At 43.5% G+C, this 18,412-nt stretch overlaps 1 protein-coding gene across 1 annotated transcript; it reads right to left on the bottom strand.

The window, feature by feature from the left end:
* Positions 1-7,811: 7,811 nt before the first annotated feature.
* LOC115082625 (oocyte zinc finger protein XlCOF2-like) lies at positions 7,812-18,374 on the bottom strand. The gene is made up of 3 exons (XM_029586835.1): positions 17,822-18,374; positions 8,876-8,954; positions 7,812-7,947 (listed from the first exon to the last, which is right to left on the bottom strand). Exons 1-3 carry the CDS (start codon positions 18,372-18,374, stop codon positions 7,812-7,814), a joined length of 768 nt encoding a protein of 255 aa, XP_029442695.1.
* Between the last annotated feature and the right edge of the window lie 38 nt (positions 18,375-18,412).

Below are 18,412 nucleotides of genomic sequence, written 5' to 3'. Positions count from 1 at the left end.
AAAAACGAAGCCTGAGGCATAATTCTAACCCGAAGCCATCTCTACAAGCTACTATTATTATCGTAATAGCAGTTTATGGATTTAACCTCTAGGAACTTATCCAAACCTTTTTAAACCCAGTAACACTAACTGCTGAAAACACAGCCTCTGGCAATCAATTCCAGAGCTTAACTATGCGCCCAGTGAAAAAGAATTTTCTTCAGTTTGTTTTAAATGAGTGACTTGCTAACTTCATGGAGTGCTCCCTAGTCCTTCTATTATCTGAGAGAGTAAATAACTGATTTACATTAACTTGTTCAAGTCCTTTCATGATTTTGTAGACCTCTATCATATCCCCCCTCAGCCATCTCTTCTCCAAGCTGAACAGCCCTAACCTCTTTAGTCTTTCCTCATAGTGGAGCTGTTCCATCCCCTTTATCATTTTGGTTGTCCTTCTCTCTACCTTTTCCATCACAACTATATCCTTTTTGAGATGTGGTGACCAGAACTGCATACAGTATTCAAGGTGCGGTCTCACCATGGAGCGATACAGAGGCATTATGTCATCCTCTGTTTTATTTTCCATTCCCTTCATCCAAATTGAAGAGAAACCTCATAAGTAAGACACCGCTTTCACCAGAATGGAGTGAGATTCCAAACATAAATATCTCAATTACATTTTGTGCCAAAGAACGCATGTGAGAGCAGCCGAATCCAGCCATTTCAAAAGAATACACCGTTTCCCCACTAGGCAACTTTCAAAAGAAATATAATCCCAGATTTACCCAGTTGTACATTATCCAGTTCCATCCCCAGCAATCAGACTTTCACTGAGCAGACTATGGAAGTTCCCCACCATTGTCCATCAGCTTCAAAAATACCCTCCCAAAATAACTGAATTTGAGGACACTCTCACAGCCCCTGACACAAAGTATCTGCTGTCCTGGCCACATTAAGAGAATTCCCATGATCCGCTATGCCAGCCTTAAAGGAACGAACGAATCGATGAGTACATCATCCTATGCATAATTCTAAATTGTAACTCTAGAAGCAGAGCCCCCTTCAGAATTTCCATATAAAGCATTCACACATACAAAAATAGCATCATCAATGCCAGTCTGAAGGTCTGTGCTCCAGACACTAGCTAAAGAGGTAAGACTCTTGTAGGATTGACAAGAGTATAAAAATGTATACAATCCCGACAAAGTATGTTTTCTTCCAGAACCCAAAAGGTAAAACCTTTGAAAAACCCCAAAGTCTATTGAGTTCATTGCAAATGAAAAAGGGACATCATAAATCTCCTAATTTGTAAATAGATAAGATAACGGCATGACTGAAACGCCATTCAAATTAATGTAGGGCAATATCAAAGCTCTCTTTTATCGAGCTCTTTGTAAAAAGCCATAGTATCCCCAGGTGGGAAGTAAGGGATACCTCTAAGAGGCAAGAAAAACGATTTGTCCCATGGTAAGGACAAATGAGCTCGTAAAGATTTCCAAGCAGCCCATGCAGATTTCATCCACATTGAATTACGCAGATGAGGAGGGAGAGAGTTCCTTGGGGCAGGAAGAATATCCCCCCAAAGAGAGCGGAGCGACCAGAGCCCTCTCCAGGACCTCATCAGAATAGAGACTTGCATTGCTTAACCAAACACACACAGGCCTTAAATGGCAAGCGATGTTGTAAAATCTAATTTTAGGAAAATCTTCCCCTCCATTCTCTTTAGGGGTTCATAAGGGCTTTGCAAGACATTCTCGCTTTCTTACCCCTCCATGTATGTTTAATTCCCCTGACATCTTTTTGAGATAGGCTAATGGGAATCATTTGCAATATTATTAAAAGTTTAGGAAGTAGCATCATTTTTATGAGGGCTATGCAACCCTTAAAGGAAACTGGGACGTGCACCCACTTATCACATAATTTCTGAAAATCACTGAGAAGGGGGACAACATTCAGAGAATACCACATAGACGGGTCTCTAAGGATAAATAGGCAAAGATATTTAAGCTTGTTTTTTGCCCATTTCAAGGGGAAATCCTGCCAATCAGAATGTAATGTGCCCGAAAGGCCTAAGACCTCTGATTTATCCAAATTGAGCCGCAAGCCAGAAAAACTGCCATAGACTGTGAAAAAAATCTCCAGCGTTTGGGACAGATAGTTCCTAGCTCCTGGTAGAAAAAGTACAAAGTCATCTGCAAAGAGTAAAACTTTAAGAAAAGGGAGTCTTGTGCCTCAGCCGTCATAGCAATCCAAGTCAATACCAGAGGCGCGAGTGTGAGGATAAATCGCAGAAGCGATAAGAGGGCACCCCTGCCTGGTCCCCCTTTTTAAAGGGAAAGATGGAGAAAAGGAATTATTTACCCGCACCCTAGCTTCAGGGTTAGAATAAAGAACCTGTATGGCCTCATAAATTGGGCCCTGAAACCCATGAAGTGGCAGCAAAAATTTCAAATAACGCCAAGAGTGTTATGGGAGTCTCGGTTTAGTGGACCCTTGGGCCGACCCACTGGAGACTGGGAAAGAAGGATACTGTCTCTATACAGTAGGCCGATAGGCAGATGATCAGGCTGGACGTAGATGCAATTCACCCTGGAAGCTGGCACTGCCCCGGGAGGAGCCCGAAGGACCCCGGCCGCTGGGACTTAGGTGATTGGTGGATCAGGACGGGTAATTGGAACCAGACTAACACAGTGACTACACTGTAACAGAGTATGGGTTCTGGAACCAGGCAGGAACTGTATCAAGACTGAAATACTGGAACCAGGCAGGAACTGTAGCAAGACTCGGGTACTGGAACCAGGCAGAAACTATAGCAAGACTCGGGTACTGGAACCAGGCAGAAACTATAGCAAGACTCGGGTACTGGAACCAGGCAGAAACTATAGCAGGACTCGGGTACTGGAACCAGGCAGAAACTATAGCAGGACTCAGGTACTGGAACCAGGCAGAAACTATAGCAGGACTCGGGTACTGGAACCAGGCAGAAACTATAGCAGGACTCGGGTACTGGAACCAGGCAGGAACTATAGCAGGACTCGGGTACTGGAACCAGGCAGAAACTATAGCAGGACTCGGGTACTGGAACCAGGCAGGAACTATAGCAGGACTCGGGTACTGGAACCAGGCAGGAACTATAGCAGGACTCGGGTACTGGAACCAGGCAGAAACTATAGCAGGACTCAGGTACTGGAACCAGGCAGGAACTATAGCAGGACTCGGGTACTGGAACCAGGCAGAAACTATAGCAGGACTCGGGTACTGGAACCAGGCAGGAACTGTAGTAAGACTCGGGTACTGGAACCAGGCAGAAACTATAGCAGGACTCGGGTACTGGAACCAGGCAGGAACTATAGCAGGACTCAGGTACTGGAACCAGGCAGAAACTATAGCAGGACTCGGGTACTGGAACCAGGCAGGAACTATAGCAGGACTCGGGTACTGGAACCAGGCAGAAACTATAGCAGGACTCGGGTACTGGAACCAGGCAGAAACTATAGCAGGACTCGGGTACTGGAACCAGGCAGAAACTATAGCAGGACTCGGGTACTGGAACCAGGCAGGAACTATAGCAGGACTCGGGTACTGGAACCAGGCAGGAACTGTAGTAAGACTCGGGTACTGGAACCAGGCAGGAACTATAGCAGGACTCGGGTACTGGAACCAGGCAGAAACTGTAGCAGGACTCGGGTACTGGAACCAGGCAGGAACTGTAGCAGGACTCGGGTACTGGAACCAGGCAGAAACTATAGCAGGACTCGGGTACTGGAACCAGGCAGAAACTATAGCAGGACTCGGGTACTGGAACCAGGCAGAAACTATAGCAGGACTCGGGTACTGGAACCAGGCAGAAACTATAGCAGGACTCGGGTACTGGAACCAGGCAGGAACTATAGCAGGACTCGGGTACTGGAACCAGGCAGGAACTGTAGTAAGACTCGGGTACTGGAACCAGGCAGGAACTATAGCAGGACTCGGGTACTGGAACCAGGCAGGAACTGTAGCAGGACTCGGGTACTGGAACCAGGCAGAAACTATAGCAGGTTGTCTCGGCCCATTCCTCAGTCTTTCCCGTCGGGGAGTCGGGTGCCTGCGTCCGTGCTGGGCCCGCGGTGTCCACGGCCTGCGCCGGTCCTACCTCGTGATCATCCACTATGACACCTAGATCTCTTTCTTGGGTTGTAGCACCTAATATGGAACCCAACATTGTGTAATTATAGCATGGGTTATTTTTCCCTATATGCATCACCTTGCACTTATCCACATTAAATTTCATCTGCCATTTCGATGCCCAATTTTCCAGTCTCACAAGGTCTTCCTGCAATTTATCACAATCTGCTTGTGATTTAACTACTCTGAACAATTTTGTATCGTCTGCAAATTTGATTATCTCACTCGTATTTCTTTCCAGATCATTTATAAATATATTGAAAAGTAAGGGTCCCAAAACAGATCCCTGAGGCACTCCACTGTTTACCCTTTTCCACTGAGAAAATTGTCCATTTAATCCTACTCTCTGTTTCCTGCCTTTTAGCCAGTTTACAATCCACGAAAGGACATCGCCACCTATCCCATGACTTTTTACTTTTCCTAGAAGCCTCTCATGAGGAACTTTGTCAAAACCCTTCTGAAAATCCAAGTATACTACATCTACCGGTTCACCTTTATCCACCTGTTTAATAACTCCTTCAAAAAATTGAAGCAGATTTGTGAGGTAAGACTTGCCTTGGGTAAAGCCATGCTGACTTTGTTCCATTAAACCATGTCTTTCTATATGTTCTGTGATTTTGATGTTTAGAACACTTTCCACTATTGTTCCTGACACTGAAGTCAGGCTAACCAGTCTTTAGTTTCCCGGATCGCCCCTGGAGCCCTTTTTAAATATTGGGGTTACATTTGCTATCCTCCAGTCTTCAGGTACAATGGGTGATTTTAATGATAGGTTACAAATTTTTACTAATAGGTCTGAAATGTCATGTTTTAGTTCCTTCAGAACTCTGGGGTGTATACCATCCGGTCCAGGTGATTTACTACTTTTCAATTTGTCAATCAGGTCTACCACATCTTCTAGGTTCACTGTGATTTGATTCACTCCATCTGAATCATTACCCATGAAAACTTTCTCCAGTACGGGTACCTCCCCAACATCCTCTTAAGTAAACACCGAAGCAAAGAAATAATTTAATCTTTCCGCGATGGCCTTATCTTCTCTAAGTGCCCCTTTAACCCCTCGATCATCTAACGGTCCAACTGACTCCCTCACAGGCTTTCTGCTTCGGATATATTTAAAAAAGTTTTTACTGTGAGTTTTTGCCTCTGCGGCCAACTTCTTTTCAAATTCTTTCTTAGCCTGCCTTATCAATGTCTTACATTTAACTTGCCAACATTTATTCATTATTCTATTTTCTTCTGTTGGATCCTTCTTCCAAGAAGAAACAAACACAAATTCTGTGTCACAGAGAGAGAACGCACTACCCATGGGTACCCTGCCAGGGGTCAATCATGGGTTCAGAAACCAAAATAGGGACCTTAAAGTAAGGGAACGCCACATGCAACAGCCAATACAGCCTTCCTTGAATGCAGGAGACCTATAAGAAGAAAAACACAAAATAAAAAGACTCAGCTAAGAAGAAGCCCCACGTCTTCAAATACGTAATGAAATAAAAATGGTAAGAATTTAAAGGAAGCCAGCATCAAACAGTATACGCAAATATAAGTCCCTGCTAGAAGTACACAGCAGGAAAAAGGGGGAAAAACACAGAACAAATAAGTCACCAAAAGAGTTTCTGCAGCCATGAAATAAGCTGAATTCTGGGGGGAAAAAAGGTAATATCAGTCTTCTATAACTAATTGCTCTAACAGCCAAAGGAGCCCCCATGCCACATCTTCAAGTGGATGAGATCTGCAGCTGAGAGACAAACTGCTCTGCTTCCTCAGCCACGCTTGCCCTGGTGCCAAATCCTTAAGGTGCAGGATACTGAAGTGCAGATCGAATATTTTGCTCAACCAAACTGGAAGGTGAAAATTCCATCACGAACAGCCGTCTCAGCCCAAGAAGGCCTAGTGACTCCCCTGCTCGTCAACCAAAGGCGCCATCGAAAACAGGCACTGGTTATCCTCAAGGAAGCAAAAGAAAAAGAACAAAAAGGATAGGAAGAAAAAAGTAGAAAAAAAAATTCCCTGGAGTCACATGATGCGGTGGGCTCCATAAGTCGCACAGTGCAGAGCTCCGGATGCGGCCTAGTGACTCCCCTGCTCTTCAACCAAAGGCGCCATCGAAAACAGACACAGGTTATCCTCAAGGAAGCACAAGAAAAAGAACATCATCACCCGACTGGAAAAATCTTGGAAAATTAGCACTTTCTGCTCCTTATACAGTAAAGTCTTTGTTTTAATAAAAGGCTCGCAGGATCATTCCTTTGTAGGCATAATGAGAGAATTTACCCATGACTATCCTGGGCCTGGTTCTGCCCTGTATCCTGGGCCCTATAACAATGCACCCTCTCAAAGACCATTTTGCCACGCAGGTCCTGCAGGCCCAAGCTATCCAGTAGCCATTCCTCCAGTATCTTATTCAAATCAGTGGTCGCTTCATCTTCCATAATGCCAATGAAACGTAGGTTTTCCTCCGTGCATGGTTCTCAAAATCATCAATCTTATCCTCTTTTTCCGCCATTGCCTTCTCCAGTGCATGTACATGCTTTTCAAGATGCAGCACGTCATCTTCCACTCCTGAGATCGGCCCTTCAGCGTGATCAAGCTGCGGTCCCATTTCAGTGAGAAAAGATTTCAGTTCCTCAATTTGAGTGGAAATATGGGCAAATCTGGTATCGAAGGCCAGCACGACGGCATCTGTGAGTTTCATTACTAAAAGTCGATTCAAAATCCTCCATCGCAGCAGACCCATCCCAGCGGCCATTTTGGGAGAAGGCAGTTTAACATTCTCTTTGTCTCTCTTCACTGTTGTAAGCGACTTGCCTGCACCACAAAGCGCAAAATTCACTCCCACCGAAGCTCGGTAAGTTCCTGCTGTAGAGGCGGGGAAATAAAAACAAAAAAACGTCGGGCATTCATTGTACAAAAAAAAATCAAAAGAGAGGAGGCCGCATCCGGAGCTCTGCACTGTGCGACTTATGGAGCCCACCGCATCACGTGACTCCAGGGAATTTTTTTTTCTACTTTTTTCTTCCTATCCTTTTTTTTGTTCTTTTTCTTGTGCTTCCTTGAGGATAACCTGTGCCTGTTTTCGATGGCGCCTTTGGTTGACGAGCAGGGGAGTCACTAGGCCTTCTTGCGCTGAGACGGCTGTTCGTGATGGTAACTGTGTCAACTTGCATTGTGATCTTGATGCACGACGGCAACCCAATTGATATCCCTGAGCCCACTTCTCCTTTGTGGCACAGATTTTTTCTATTACATTCTGTCCCGATTACATTAGTGAATGTAAATGCTCTCAACACTGAACAAAGGAGGTTTTTTGATATCTTTACGGATAAGATAGCAACGTTTGGGTTTGAGGATTTATGCATGAGCGAGGACTGGAATCTTAGTCCTGACACTTTGGTTGATAGAACTTCTCAACCCCGCTCTCACACTCCTCCTAATTTGGGATTGGGGGATCTTACAGATGTCTGGTGGCACTTTCTTCCCAAGGAAAAAGATTACACATTTTATTTCCCCAGGCACGAGTCTCATAGCAGGATAGAGTTTTTTCTATGCACTCCAGATCTGCTATCTAAAATGGACAGGAGCACAATATTGTCCTGCACTATCTTTGATCATTACCCAGTGCAGCTTTGTTTAACCTTAGAAGTTGCTCAATTTGAGCCTCTCTTTTAGGGGATAAGTGTGTTCCCGACCTTGTTAAAGAGGCTGTAGCGGAATTTGATCTTCACAATCCAGAGGGGGACTACAGGCCCATACTGAGATGGGAAACCTTTAAAGCCTTTCTTAGGGGTAAACTCATCAGACCTGCCAGCAGGAGAAAAAGAAGAAGGAATCTGTTCTGTTAGCTGAGAATCGAGACCTAGAGATCCAGCATAAGCCTACTGGGTCTCCTCAAACTCTTGCAGCCCTGGGGAAATGTAGGTCGATATTTCAAACTCTGGAAATAAATGCCTGGGCCCAGATGGGTATTCCATTGATGTTTTTTTTCAAAACATTTCTGTCACAAGTCTCTAACTATCTTCTGATGGTATTTGATGCCGCGGAAGAGGCAAGATAATCACTGGACCCCTTGGCCGATGCTATCATATCAGTTATATACAAAAAGGGGAAGGATACCCTGGAGTGTGGGTCTTATAAACCGATATCTTTACTTAACTCAGATATTAAAATACTTGCTAAGGTGTTACAGATCCGCCTTGAGACATTGCTCACGCATTAGGTGCACTCTGACCAAGTTGGCTTTGTGATGATGTGAAACTCCACATCCAGTACTAAGAGGTTGTTAATTTTTTGCACTTGGCCAACGTGAAGGGCATGTCAAGGGTCGTTATCTCGCTGGATACTGAAAAGGCATTTGACATAAACAAATAATGGGTTAAATATTCCTCCTGTGAAAATATGAGGGCGGTAGAGGGTTTCGGTATAGGACCAATAGCCATTGGTCGTCCAGTGACTATCTCAAATGGGGTAAGCCCTGTCTTGGAATGAGGTGATGCCCACAGGGCCATTACTGCTAAAGGGAGAGCCCGTAGCCAAGTTAAATTCATTGCAGCCATGATAATGCCCAATTTAGTTTTTAGCCTGCTATTGAAGTTTTCTATAAGGACAGAGGCTTGGGGTCTGTAGAGGGTATGGAATCAGAGAGATGCCTAACGCCTTACTTAACGATATTACTATGTCATTTATGAAGTGTGTCCCTTGATTACTATCAATTGATTCTGGAATTCCATACCTTGGAATAAACTCTCTCAGCAGAATCTTAGCTACAGAAATTGCATCTGCCTTTACTACTGGGAAAGCCTCCCCCCACCCTGAGAAACAGCAAATCATTGTTAGAGCGTACTTGTAATTTTGGCATAGAGGCAATTCGATAAAATCAATTTGGATTTGCAAGAAAGGGCCTAGGGGGCGTTTTAGGTGTGCGGGTGTGATGACCAAGCTTTGTACAAATTACATTGCATACACTGAGAACATATGGTAATAGCCAGAGCCCTGACTGCTGAGACCAATCCCCACCAGTGATGAAAGAACATGCCCACTAATGCTGCAGGGGCTGCATGGGATGCCTGGTGTATAGAGAGTAAGATATGGGGCAGTATATGTCGGGGGGCCACTACTTCGCCATTTGGGCCAAACCATACTCGATCTTGTCCATGATTTTGGGCGGTGGCCCCTCCTTTTGCCCACAGCTTCCAATAATCCTTATCCTGCGCCTGCCACTGAATCAAATTTTTAATACTAAAGTCTTTGTTTTCTCTATGTGGTGTGTGTGTTAACAAATGGCATCCCGCAATCCCCACAGTATTGTTGGTCAGAGCTGCATGTTTGGCTGCCTGATCTGCCAAGTTATTCCCTTTGGCTACAATTGAATCTTCTTTGCTATGTCCAGCCCATTTAACTACTGCCAGCTCAAGAGGCAACAGGATAACTTCTAGTAATTTTTTTTAACAAAAGACCCATTCTTAATTATTTCCCCATTAGCTGTTAAAAACCCTCTCCTTTTCACAATGCCCCGTAGTCATGAACCACCCCAAAGGCATAACGAGAATCAGTGTAAACAGAGAGACGTAATCCCTTTCCTCTAAAACAAGCCCGAGTGAGGGCTACCAATTCTGCGGTCTGTGCTGAACGTGCATGAGTGAGCGGTCCCGCCTGTAGCACTTCCCACTGGGTACATACAGCATATCCAACCTTCAGTGAACCTGTATCATCATGGAGAGCAGAGCCATCTACAAAATAAACTGCGTCAACATTAGCAAGAGGGATATCTGTTAAACCTTCCCTGGGCGTCAGTTCATATTCCATTAGCATTGCACAGTCATGGTCTGGGGTTTCTAAGTCAATTATTTCTGGTAGTAAAGTAGGAGGGGTGAGAGCAGAGCAGTGATGAAAGATAATATTTCCTGATTGTAAAAGGAGTTCATACCTCATCATGCTTTCCAAAGTGATTACCTGGGTCTTTGCATTGTTTAAAACTGTGAACAAAGCATGTGGTAAACAGAGATGCAAAGGGTGGCAGAGAATTAATGATTGAGATGTTTCTACCATCAGGGCTGCTGCAGCAACAGCCCTTAGGCAAACAGGAAAGGCAGATGCCGCAGAATCTAGCTGGGCTGAATAATACCCAATGGGTTTCTTTTTTCCTCCATGGTCCTGGGTTACCACTCCAGCTGCTACAGCTGCAACCTCATGACATGTGAAATAAAAATCCTTTCCGTAGTCTGGAAGCCCTAATGCTGGAGCATTAGATAAGGCGGCTTTCAGAGACTGGAATGATTGTTGGCGACCTGACGCTTGCTGAAAGGAAGAAGCTGGAGCTCTGGACGGACGAAATCTGCGATTCCCTCTGAATCGAGACCGTGAAGAAAAGGAGCCCCTCGACTTGGGCCTATCTTCTGGCAGTCAGTGAACCTTGTTCTCCCCCAGGGATTGAATCATATCCTCGAGGTCCTTACCAAAAAGCAATTTACCCCTTGAAAGGCAACGATCCCAGCTGAGCCTTGGAGGAAATATCCGCCGACCAGTTTCTTAACCACAGGAGCCGTTGAGCCGACACCATGGATTAGGCCAAAGTCCATAACAGATCATAAAGTGCATCCGCACTATAAGCGATCGAAGCTTCCAGGCGCCCTTGCTTGCTGTGCTTCTGCATCGGAAAGCAGTTATTAGGGAGACGTTCATTGCTCGCGCTTCATACGTTAAAAAAATGGAATTACAGGAGCGTAAAACCTTAGAAACACATTTATTAGAACTCGAACGTAAGCATAAACTAAGATCCCACTAAGAGCTGGGTTGGCATTAGATTCTTGTAGATCACAGATTGGGGCATTAGATGTGGCTAAAATTGCCTATGAGCTGGAACAAGTAGAACAGCTATACTTCGAGGGAGGCAACAAGGCAGGGAAGCTACTTGCGAACAAGTTGAGAGCCAAGCGCATGCAAAATATTATTACTAAAGTCAGAGAGGAGCAGGGTATTATGCTCACATCGAACGACGATATCAGTCAAAGGTTTTGGCATTTTTACTCAGAGGTATACACACATAATATGAATATTATCCCAAAGATATTCCTGTTTTTTACAGGATATCACTTTACCTAATTTACCGAAGGAAGCTCGTGCATTGCTTGATAAGGAAATTATGGAAGTGGAGGTTTTACAAACATAGAAATGACGGCAGAAGAAGACCAAATGGCCCATCCAGTCTGCCCAGCAAGCTATGCACTTTTTTTTTTCCTCTTACTTGTTACGTTGGCTCTTAGTACCTTTTAGTTCTATTTCCCTTCCACCCCACCATTAATGTAGAGAGCAGTGTTGGAACTGCATCTAACTGAATATGTAGCATAGTTAGGGGTAGTAACTATCTCAATAAGCAAGCTACACCCATGCTTTTGTTTACTCGACTATGTAATTCAGTCCTTGTTGGTTGTTGTCTATATATAGATCCTCTTTTCTACATTGCCCCTGCCGTTGAAGCAGAGAGCTATGCTGGCTATGCTTTGAAAGTGAAGTAACAGACTTTCTCCCCTGCCATTGAAGCAGAGAGCTATGCTGGCTATGCGTTGAAAGTGAAGTAACAGACTTTCTCCCCTGCCATTGAAGCAGAGAGCTATGCTGGCTATGCGTTGAAAGTGCATAAGCACTTTCAACGCATTAAGGGGTAGATTTTCAAATCCCGCGAATAGGCGTACTTTTGCTGGTGCATCAGGCGCCAGCAAAAGTACGCTGGATTTTAGTAGATACGCGCGGAGCGGCGCGTATCCGCTAAAATCCTGGATCGGCGCGCGTAAGGCTATGAATTCTGTATAGCCGGCGCGCGCCGAGCCGCGCAGCCTACCCCCGTTCCCTCCGAGGCCGCGCCGAAATCGGAGCGGCCTCGAAGGGAACTTCCTTTTGCCCTCCCCTCCCTTCCCCTACCTAACCCACCCACCCGGCCCTGTATAAGCCCCCCCTTACCTTTGTCGGGGGATTTACGCCTCCCAGAGGGAGGCGTAAATCCCCGCGCGCCAGCGAGCCGCTAGCGCGCCGGGACGCAACCTGGGGGCGGGTCCGGAGGGCGCGGCCACGCCCCCGGGCCCGCTCCCGGCACACCCCCTAAACGCCGCGACGACCGGGCCTGCCCCCCGACACGCCCCCCCTCGGAGAACCCCGGGACTTACGTGAGTCCCGGGGTCTGCGCTCGCCGGTGAGCCTATGTAAAATAGGCTCACCGGCGCGCAGGGCCCTGCTCGCCTAAATCCGCCCTGATTTGGGCGGATTTAGGCGAGCAGGGCTCTTAAAATCCGCCCCTAAGCAACTCAAACGAATAAATCACCGGGTTTAGACGGTTTTACTGCCAGATTTTATCAGTGTTTTGCAGGTGACTTACTTGTACCTCTCACCAACATGTTCAATGCTCTCCGAACGGAAGGTATTTTAAGCCCCAATTTGAATGTGGCCGGAATAACTGTTCTCGCAAAACCAGGCCGCGACTCCACACAATACGGCTCCTATAGGCCCATATCTTTGCTCAATATAGACCTAAAATTATTAGTCAAAATATTGGCCAACAGGCTTAATGTCTATATTGCACAGATTAATCACGCAGATCAGGCAGGGTTTATCCCTGGCCGTTTGTCATCTGATAACGTTCGTAAACTATTGAACTCTCTATGGTGGGTCAAACGTCATAAGATTCCATTTTTATTGATGGCCATGGATGCAGATAAAGCTTTTGATTTGGTCCATTGGCCCTTTTTATTTCAAGCTTTACAAAAATGAGATTTGGCAGTTTTTTTTATAAATTGGATTCAAAAGTTATACGATAATCCATGTACCTGTATTAAAGTGAATGGTGGTTACTCCACGTTCTTCCCGGTTGAGCGAGGCACTCAGCAGGGGTGCCCACTCTCACCTTTATTATTTGCTTTATTTATTGAACCATTGGCTTCAATAAAACAACAACACATATTCAAAACACATTCAATAAAAGAACAACACACATTCAAAGCCACCAGCCCTCCTTCAAACTGCTCACGTAAGAGACCTAGGAGCCATCTTAGACAACCGTCTTAACCTCAAACCATTCATTAACCAAACCACCAAATATTGCTTCCACAAATTACATATTCTGAAAAGAATAAAGCCACTTTTCCACGCTCAGGACTTTAGAACAATCTTGCAAGCAATAATCTTCTCCAAACTAGATTATTGCAACTCACTACTATTAGGCCTCCCAGCTTCCTATACCAAGCCTCTACAAATGGTACAGAACACAGCAGCCAGAATCCTTACAAACTCCAGGAAAATCGACCACATAACCCCGATCCTCAAAGACCTTCATTGGCTACCGATCCACTACAGAATTATGTATAAATCCATCACTATCATCTATAAGGCCATCCACTAACACACTCAACTCGACTTACAAATCCCATTTAAAAAACACACATCCGCCAGACCCATCAGGGAATACTACAAAGAATCACTTCAGGTTCCACATGCCAAAACCTACCAACATAAATCCTTCAGTCTCAGAGCTTTCTCTTCAGCAGGTCCAACTCTATGGAACTCTATCCCACCTGACTTGAGACAAGAACCATGCACTCTAACATTTAGGAAAAGACTAAAAACTTGGCTTTTCAAAAAAGCATTCCCAGGCCTTGATTAAAACCTCCACCCATCAGCACAAACTCGTATTCAAAAATTGGATTGAAATAAGAATCCACCAACTACCCACTCATACACAGCACCATATTATCGTCCTTGTCATATATATTCATTTTTGCTATACAACTATATTAATTGATACAATTGGTTGAAATGTAAATATTTCTTTGTTCAATTTCTCCCCCCTTTCCAGATCCTAGTTAATTTTCCCTGTTTTATTGTAACTTTCTCACATCAATAATATTGTTTTCTGTATTTGAAGTTTGAATTGGGAATATTGTTTACTATGTTACTCTCTACCTTACACACATTGTTAATTGTAAACCGGGTTGATGTGATTCTAGTCATGAAACTCGGTATAACAAAATAATAAATAAATAAAATAAATTGGCGCAGAAAATAGGTGACTCTAATGAGGTTACTGGTATACAAGTGGGGAAATTTACATCTAAGCTAGCTATGTTTGCGGATGACATAATACTTACCTTAACTGACCCTATGAGATCATTGCCAGCAGTTGTCGATATCATTAAATCTTATAATCAGGTCTCTGGTTACTCCATCAATTGGGACAAAACTGAAATCTTGAATATTACTTTAATGGATGAACAAGTGAGAGACCTTAAAGCTAGATTTGCTTTTCGGTGGGCGAAAGAAAAGATTAAGTATCTCGGAATTTATATCGGTTCCCATCAGGATGTATATAGCCTTAATTATCCACCTCTTATTAAGAGACTGTACAGAGAGATGGAAGAATGGAATCGTTACCACATCTCCTGGCTGGGCTGTATCGCCAACTTCAAGATGAATATACTACCTAGGATTAGTTATTTGTTCCAAACTATTCCCTGTAATAGTCCTACTGCCATCTTGCTAAAATGGCAGCATAGAATTATGAAATTTCTATGGCAGGGAAAGCACCCTAGGATGGCCCAAAAGGTTTTATATCAACCCAAGGAAAGGGGCAGTCTTGCTGTCCCCAATCTTTTAAGGTACCATGCAGCGGCCCAGCTGTGGGTTGTAGTAGATTGGCACAGGACATCTTCTCACAAACCTTGGACAATCTTGGAACAAGAACTCTCTGGGTCAACTCCACTAGCAAACCTACTTTGGCAGTCCCGTAGATTCTGGCCCAAAATGGACAATTTATCAACCCCAATTCAACATAGTCTACAAATTTGGCACAAATGGAAACCCACGCTGGTGGGCGAAAAGATTTGTTCTGTTAATTCTTCCCCATTTTATCTTTACTTAATTCTTACCAACAAGTCATTTATGTACATATGTTATATACTATAATCTATTGTTCCATGTATTTCTGTTATTTCTGTTAATTCTGTTATAATTGTTATATTTATTATCATGTTATAATGTAAAATAGGGCTGTTACCACCCTATTCTTTTAGTTATCTGGAAACCGATGTGATATCTCGATTGAATGTCGGTATATAAAATAAATAAATAAATAAATAAATAAATAAATTTTATCAAAAGGATTTTTTAGAGGATAAGGCGTGTACAGTTTTTCGATCTTGGCTAGCTAAAAGCATATATAGCTACGGCCAATTATGGGAAAATGCTAACTGGGTAGAGTTCCCGACTTTACAGTTAAGATTTGAACTACCACAGTCTGAATTATATCATTATTTACAACTAAGTAGCTATCTACGCACATCTGGTATACAACTTGATTTAGCTAAAACAGTAACCTTATTTGAAAATTATTGTAAGTCAGCAAAGTCCAAAGACTCATGTCAAAAATTTATAAATTACTTGTTCAGGGCTTACAAGTAAAACCGGCATTTATCAAATCTTGGGAGTGTGACCTAGGATCCTCCCAAGGAGAGGACTTTTGGGATGAACCTTTCCTTACCGGTAGCAAAGGTTTGACATCTGCTACGCTTATTGAAAACAGTTTTAAACTATTATACAGATGGTATTTTACTCCCGTTAGGTTGCATAAAATATATCCCGCAACAGATGCTGGAAGGGCTGTGGGGGGAGAGGGGACTTTCTTCCACCTTTGGTGGGAGTGTGCAACTATTACACAGTTATGGAGGGCCTTGGCCAGCTGGCTAACAGATATCACCCAAACAGCTACTGTTCTTACACCCTCAGTAGCCTTACTGAATTCTGCATGCCCTCAGGGGGACAGATCGCTTCAGCAATTTATTAAACTAGTGGCCACTGCGGCTCAATGTGAAATAGCTTTTCACTGGAAAGACATGGCCTTGCCTACATTGGTTAAGATCCAATCCTGTGTTTCTTCGCTTTTTACTCTTAGTAAAATAACGGCCCACAGACAGAAACAACTAGGGTTATTTCACCGTATCTGGAATCCTTATTTACTTTGGAGACAGAATCAGTCGGTTGCCTGAACTGTTTTGTTTTTTATTTAATATATTCTGTACATTTTATAGAACCCAGCTTGAACTTAATTTCTGTAAGATCCCAAGGGACAAGGGGGGAGGGGGGGAGGGGGGATTTAAAGAGGCAAACAGAGATCCAGTTGCTTTATCAGTTTATTCCTTTTGTTGATTGTGAATATTTGTACAATTATGGTTACATATTGTTCTTTGTTGTACTGTATATTTTGCTTACTCTCTCAAATAAAGTTTAAATTACAAAAAAAAAAAAAAGAAAAAAGGAATGCGTCTTATTTGGAGATATGTGAAAAAACTTCTTGGCAAAATCTCAAAATAGGTCTGTGAAGGTACAGAGCTGAGATCCAGAGGCATCGAGTAATTGGAAGACATGGGTAAGGCCTGCTTCTTTCCAGAGGAGGAACGCCGAGTTTTGTTGGAAGTCCCACAATCGGTGCAAAGATCAATGTCCGCCATGACAGACGCAGCTGCGAGCATAGGCGTTTCCATGCTGTGCAACAGGCTATAAAATAGGGAAAGTTTTGGTTGTGTGCTGGAAGAGAGGACTTGGGAGCTATCAGAAGGTTACCCAAGTCCAATGGGGCGCACCAGTCTCGGAGTAGATTTTTCGGAATTAGAACATCCGATTTGCCCAGCCAATCCCGAATATGACATAACAGATAACTATATTATATCAATGAATATTGGGACAAGTTAGCCCTCCTTCGGGAAGCGGGCGCATTAGCGTCGTGAGGCCAATTCTGGCTTTCTATGTGATGTCAGCTTTTAATCCATTTCCATCTGCTGGTAGAGGTGCATAACCCACTTGCCCAGATCGGCCTGCCTGAGCGCAGAGGAAATTTCATTCTTCTTGCTTCCAATTATTTAAGATCCTTATCAGTCCAGTCTACAATTTCAATTTCTATAGGAGACTGAGTGAATTCATTAGACTCCTGTGTGCCTTCTCAGGTGACTTGAAAGTTTGTCCTTTGTGAGGTAAAAACTTCAGAACAAAGTACAAGGACTTGGTTTCACTCCAATGTGGATTCTCTGATGCCATATGAGAGATGTCTTCTGTCTGAAACTTTTACCACACTCAGTACATGTATATGGTTCTACTTCAGTGTGGATTCTCTGATGCATTTTGATTTCTTCCTTTGTCTTAAAGCATTTATCACAATCAGAGCATCCAAATGGTTTCTCTCATGTGTGGATTCTCTTGTGAATCGCGAGATAATGCTTCTGCCTGAAGCTTTTACCACAGTCAGTACATGTAAATCATTTCTCCCCAGTGTGGATTCTCTGGTGGATTATGAGATTATGCTTCTTGCTGAAGCTTTTACCACACTCAGTACATGTAAATGGTTTCTCTCCAGTGTGGATTCTCTGGTGCATTGTGAGATTATGCTTCTGCCTGAAGCTTTTACCACACTCAGTACATGTAAATTGTTTCTCTCCAGTGTGGATTGTCTGGTGCATTGTGAGATTAGGCTTTTGCGTGAAGCTTTTACCACACTCAGTACATGTATATGGTTTCTCCCCAGTGTGGCTTCTCTGGTGGATTTTGATTTCTACCTTAGACTTAAAGCATTTATCACAATCAGTGCATGCAAATGGTTTCTCTCCTGTGTGGATTCTCTTGTGAATTGTGAGATAATGCTTCTGACTGAAGCTTTTACCACACTCAGTACATGTATATGGTTCTACTCCAGTGTGGAGTCTCTGATGGTCTTTGAGTCTGGCCTTTGCACTAAAGCTTTCACCACACTCATGACATGTAAATGGTTTCTCTCCAGTGTGGATTCTCTGGTGGATTATGAGATTATACTTTGTCTTGTAGCTTTTACTACACTCAGTACATATATATTGACTTTCTGCTTTCAGCATTTTCCTCTGCTGTGGGATGGTTGCCTTCCTATTGAAATATTTTTCAGCCTGAAAGCAAGACAATGGTTGCTCATCATGCTTTTTTCCATTTCTTGAAGAGACTCTCTCATAACATAAGATTTTATTGCCTTCACTAGTTGAAACTGCTCTCTCCCCTGTTTGGAATTTTAGTTCTCCTGTGAACATTTCTCTCTCATTGAAGTTTCTGTCACCATCAGTACACATGAATAATTTTTCTTCTCTCTGTGATTTTTCATTTATTATTAGGTCTTGCTTTTGAATGATGTTTTCTCCTCTTTCAGAAGATGAAAATGTTCTCTCTTCTTTCTCCATTTTCTGGGGATTTAATAAACAGAACTCGGAGCTGTAAG

This window comes from Rhinatrema bivittatum, unplaced genomic scaffold (genome assembly GCF_901001135.1).
Source record: "Rhinatrema bivittatum unplaced genomic scaffold, aRhiBiv1.1, whole genome shotgun sequence".
Classification (NCBI taxonomy): domain Eukaryota; kingdom Metazoa; phylum Chordata; class Amphibia; order Gymnophiona; family Rhinatrematidae; genus Rhinatrema; species Rhinatrema bivittatum.
Note: the sequence above shows the minus strand (reverse complement) of the source record. Positions and strands in the feature narration are given on the sequence as shown.

Bases quoted from the DNA above. Each gene is read 5' to 3' on its own strand.
- LOC115082625 (XM_029586835.1), bottom strand. From the start codon at position 18,374: ATGGAGAAAGAAGAGAGAACATTTTCATCTTCTGAAAGAGGAGAAAAC. The intron at 8,955-17,821 runs GTCAGAAGCATT...GCTGTTTCTCAG, and splicing joins TGAGTGTGGTAAAAGCTTCA to GGTGGGGGGAGGCTTTCCCA. The intron at 7,948-8,875 runs GTATGGAATTCC...TCCTGCTGGCAG, and splicing joins CTGAGAGAGTTTATTCCAAG to GTCTGATGAGTTTACCCCTA.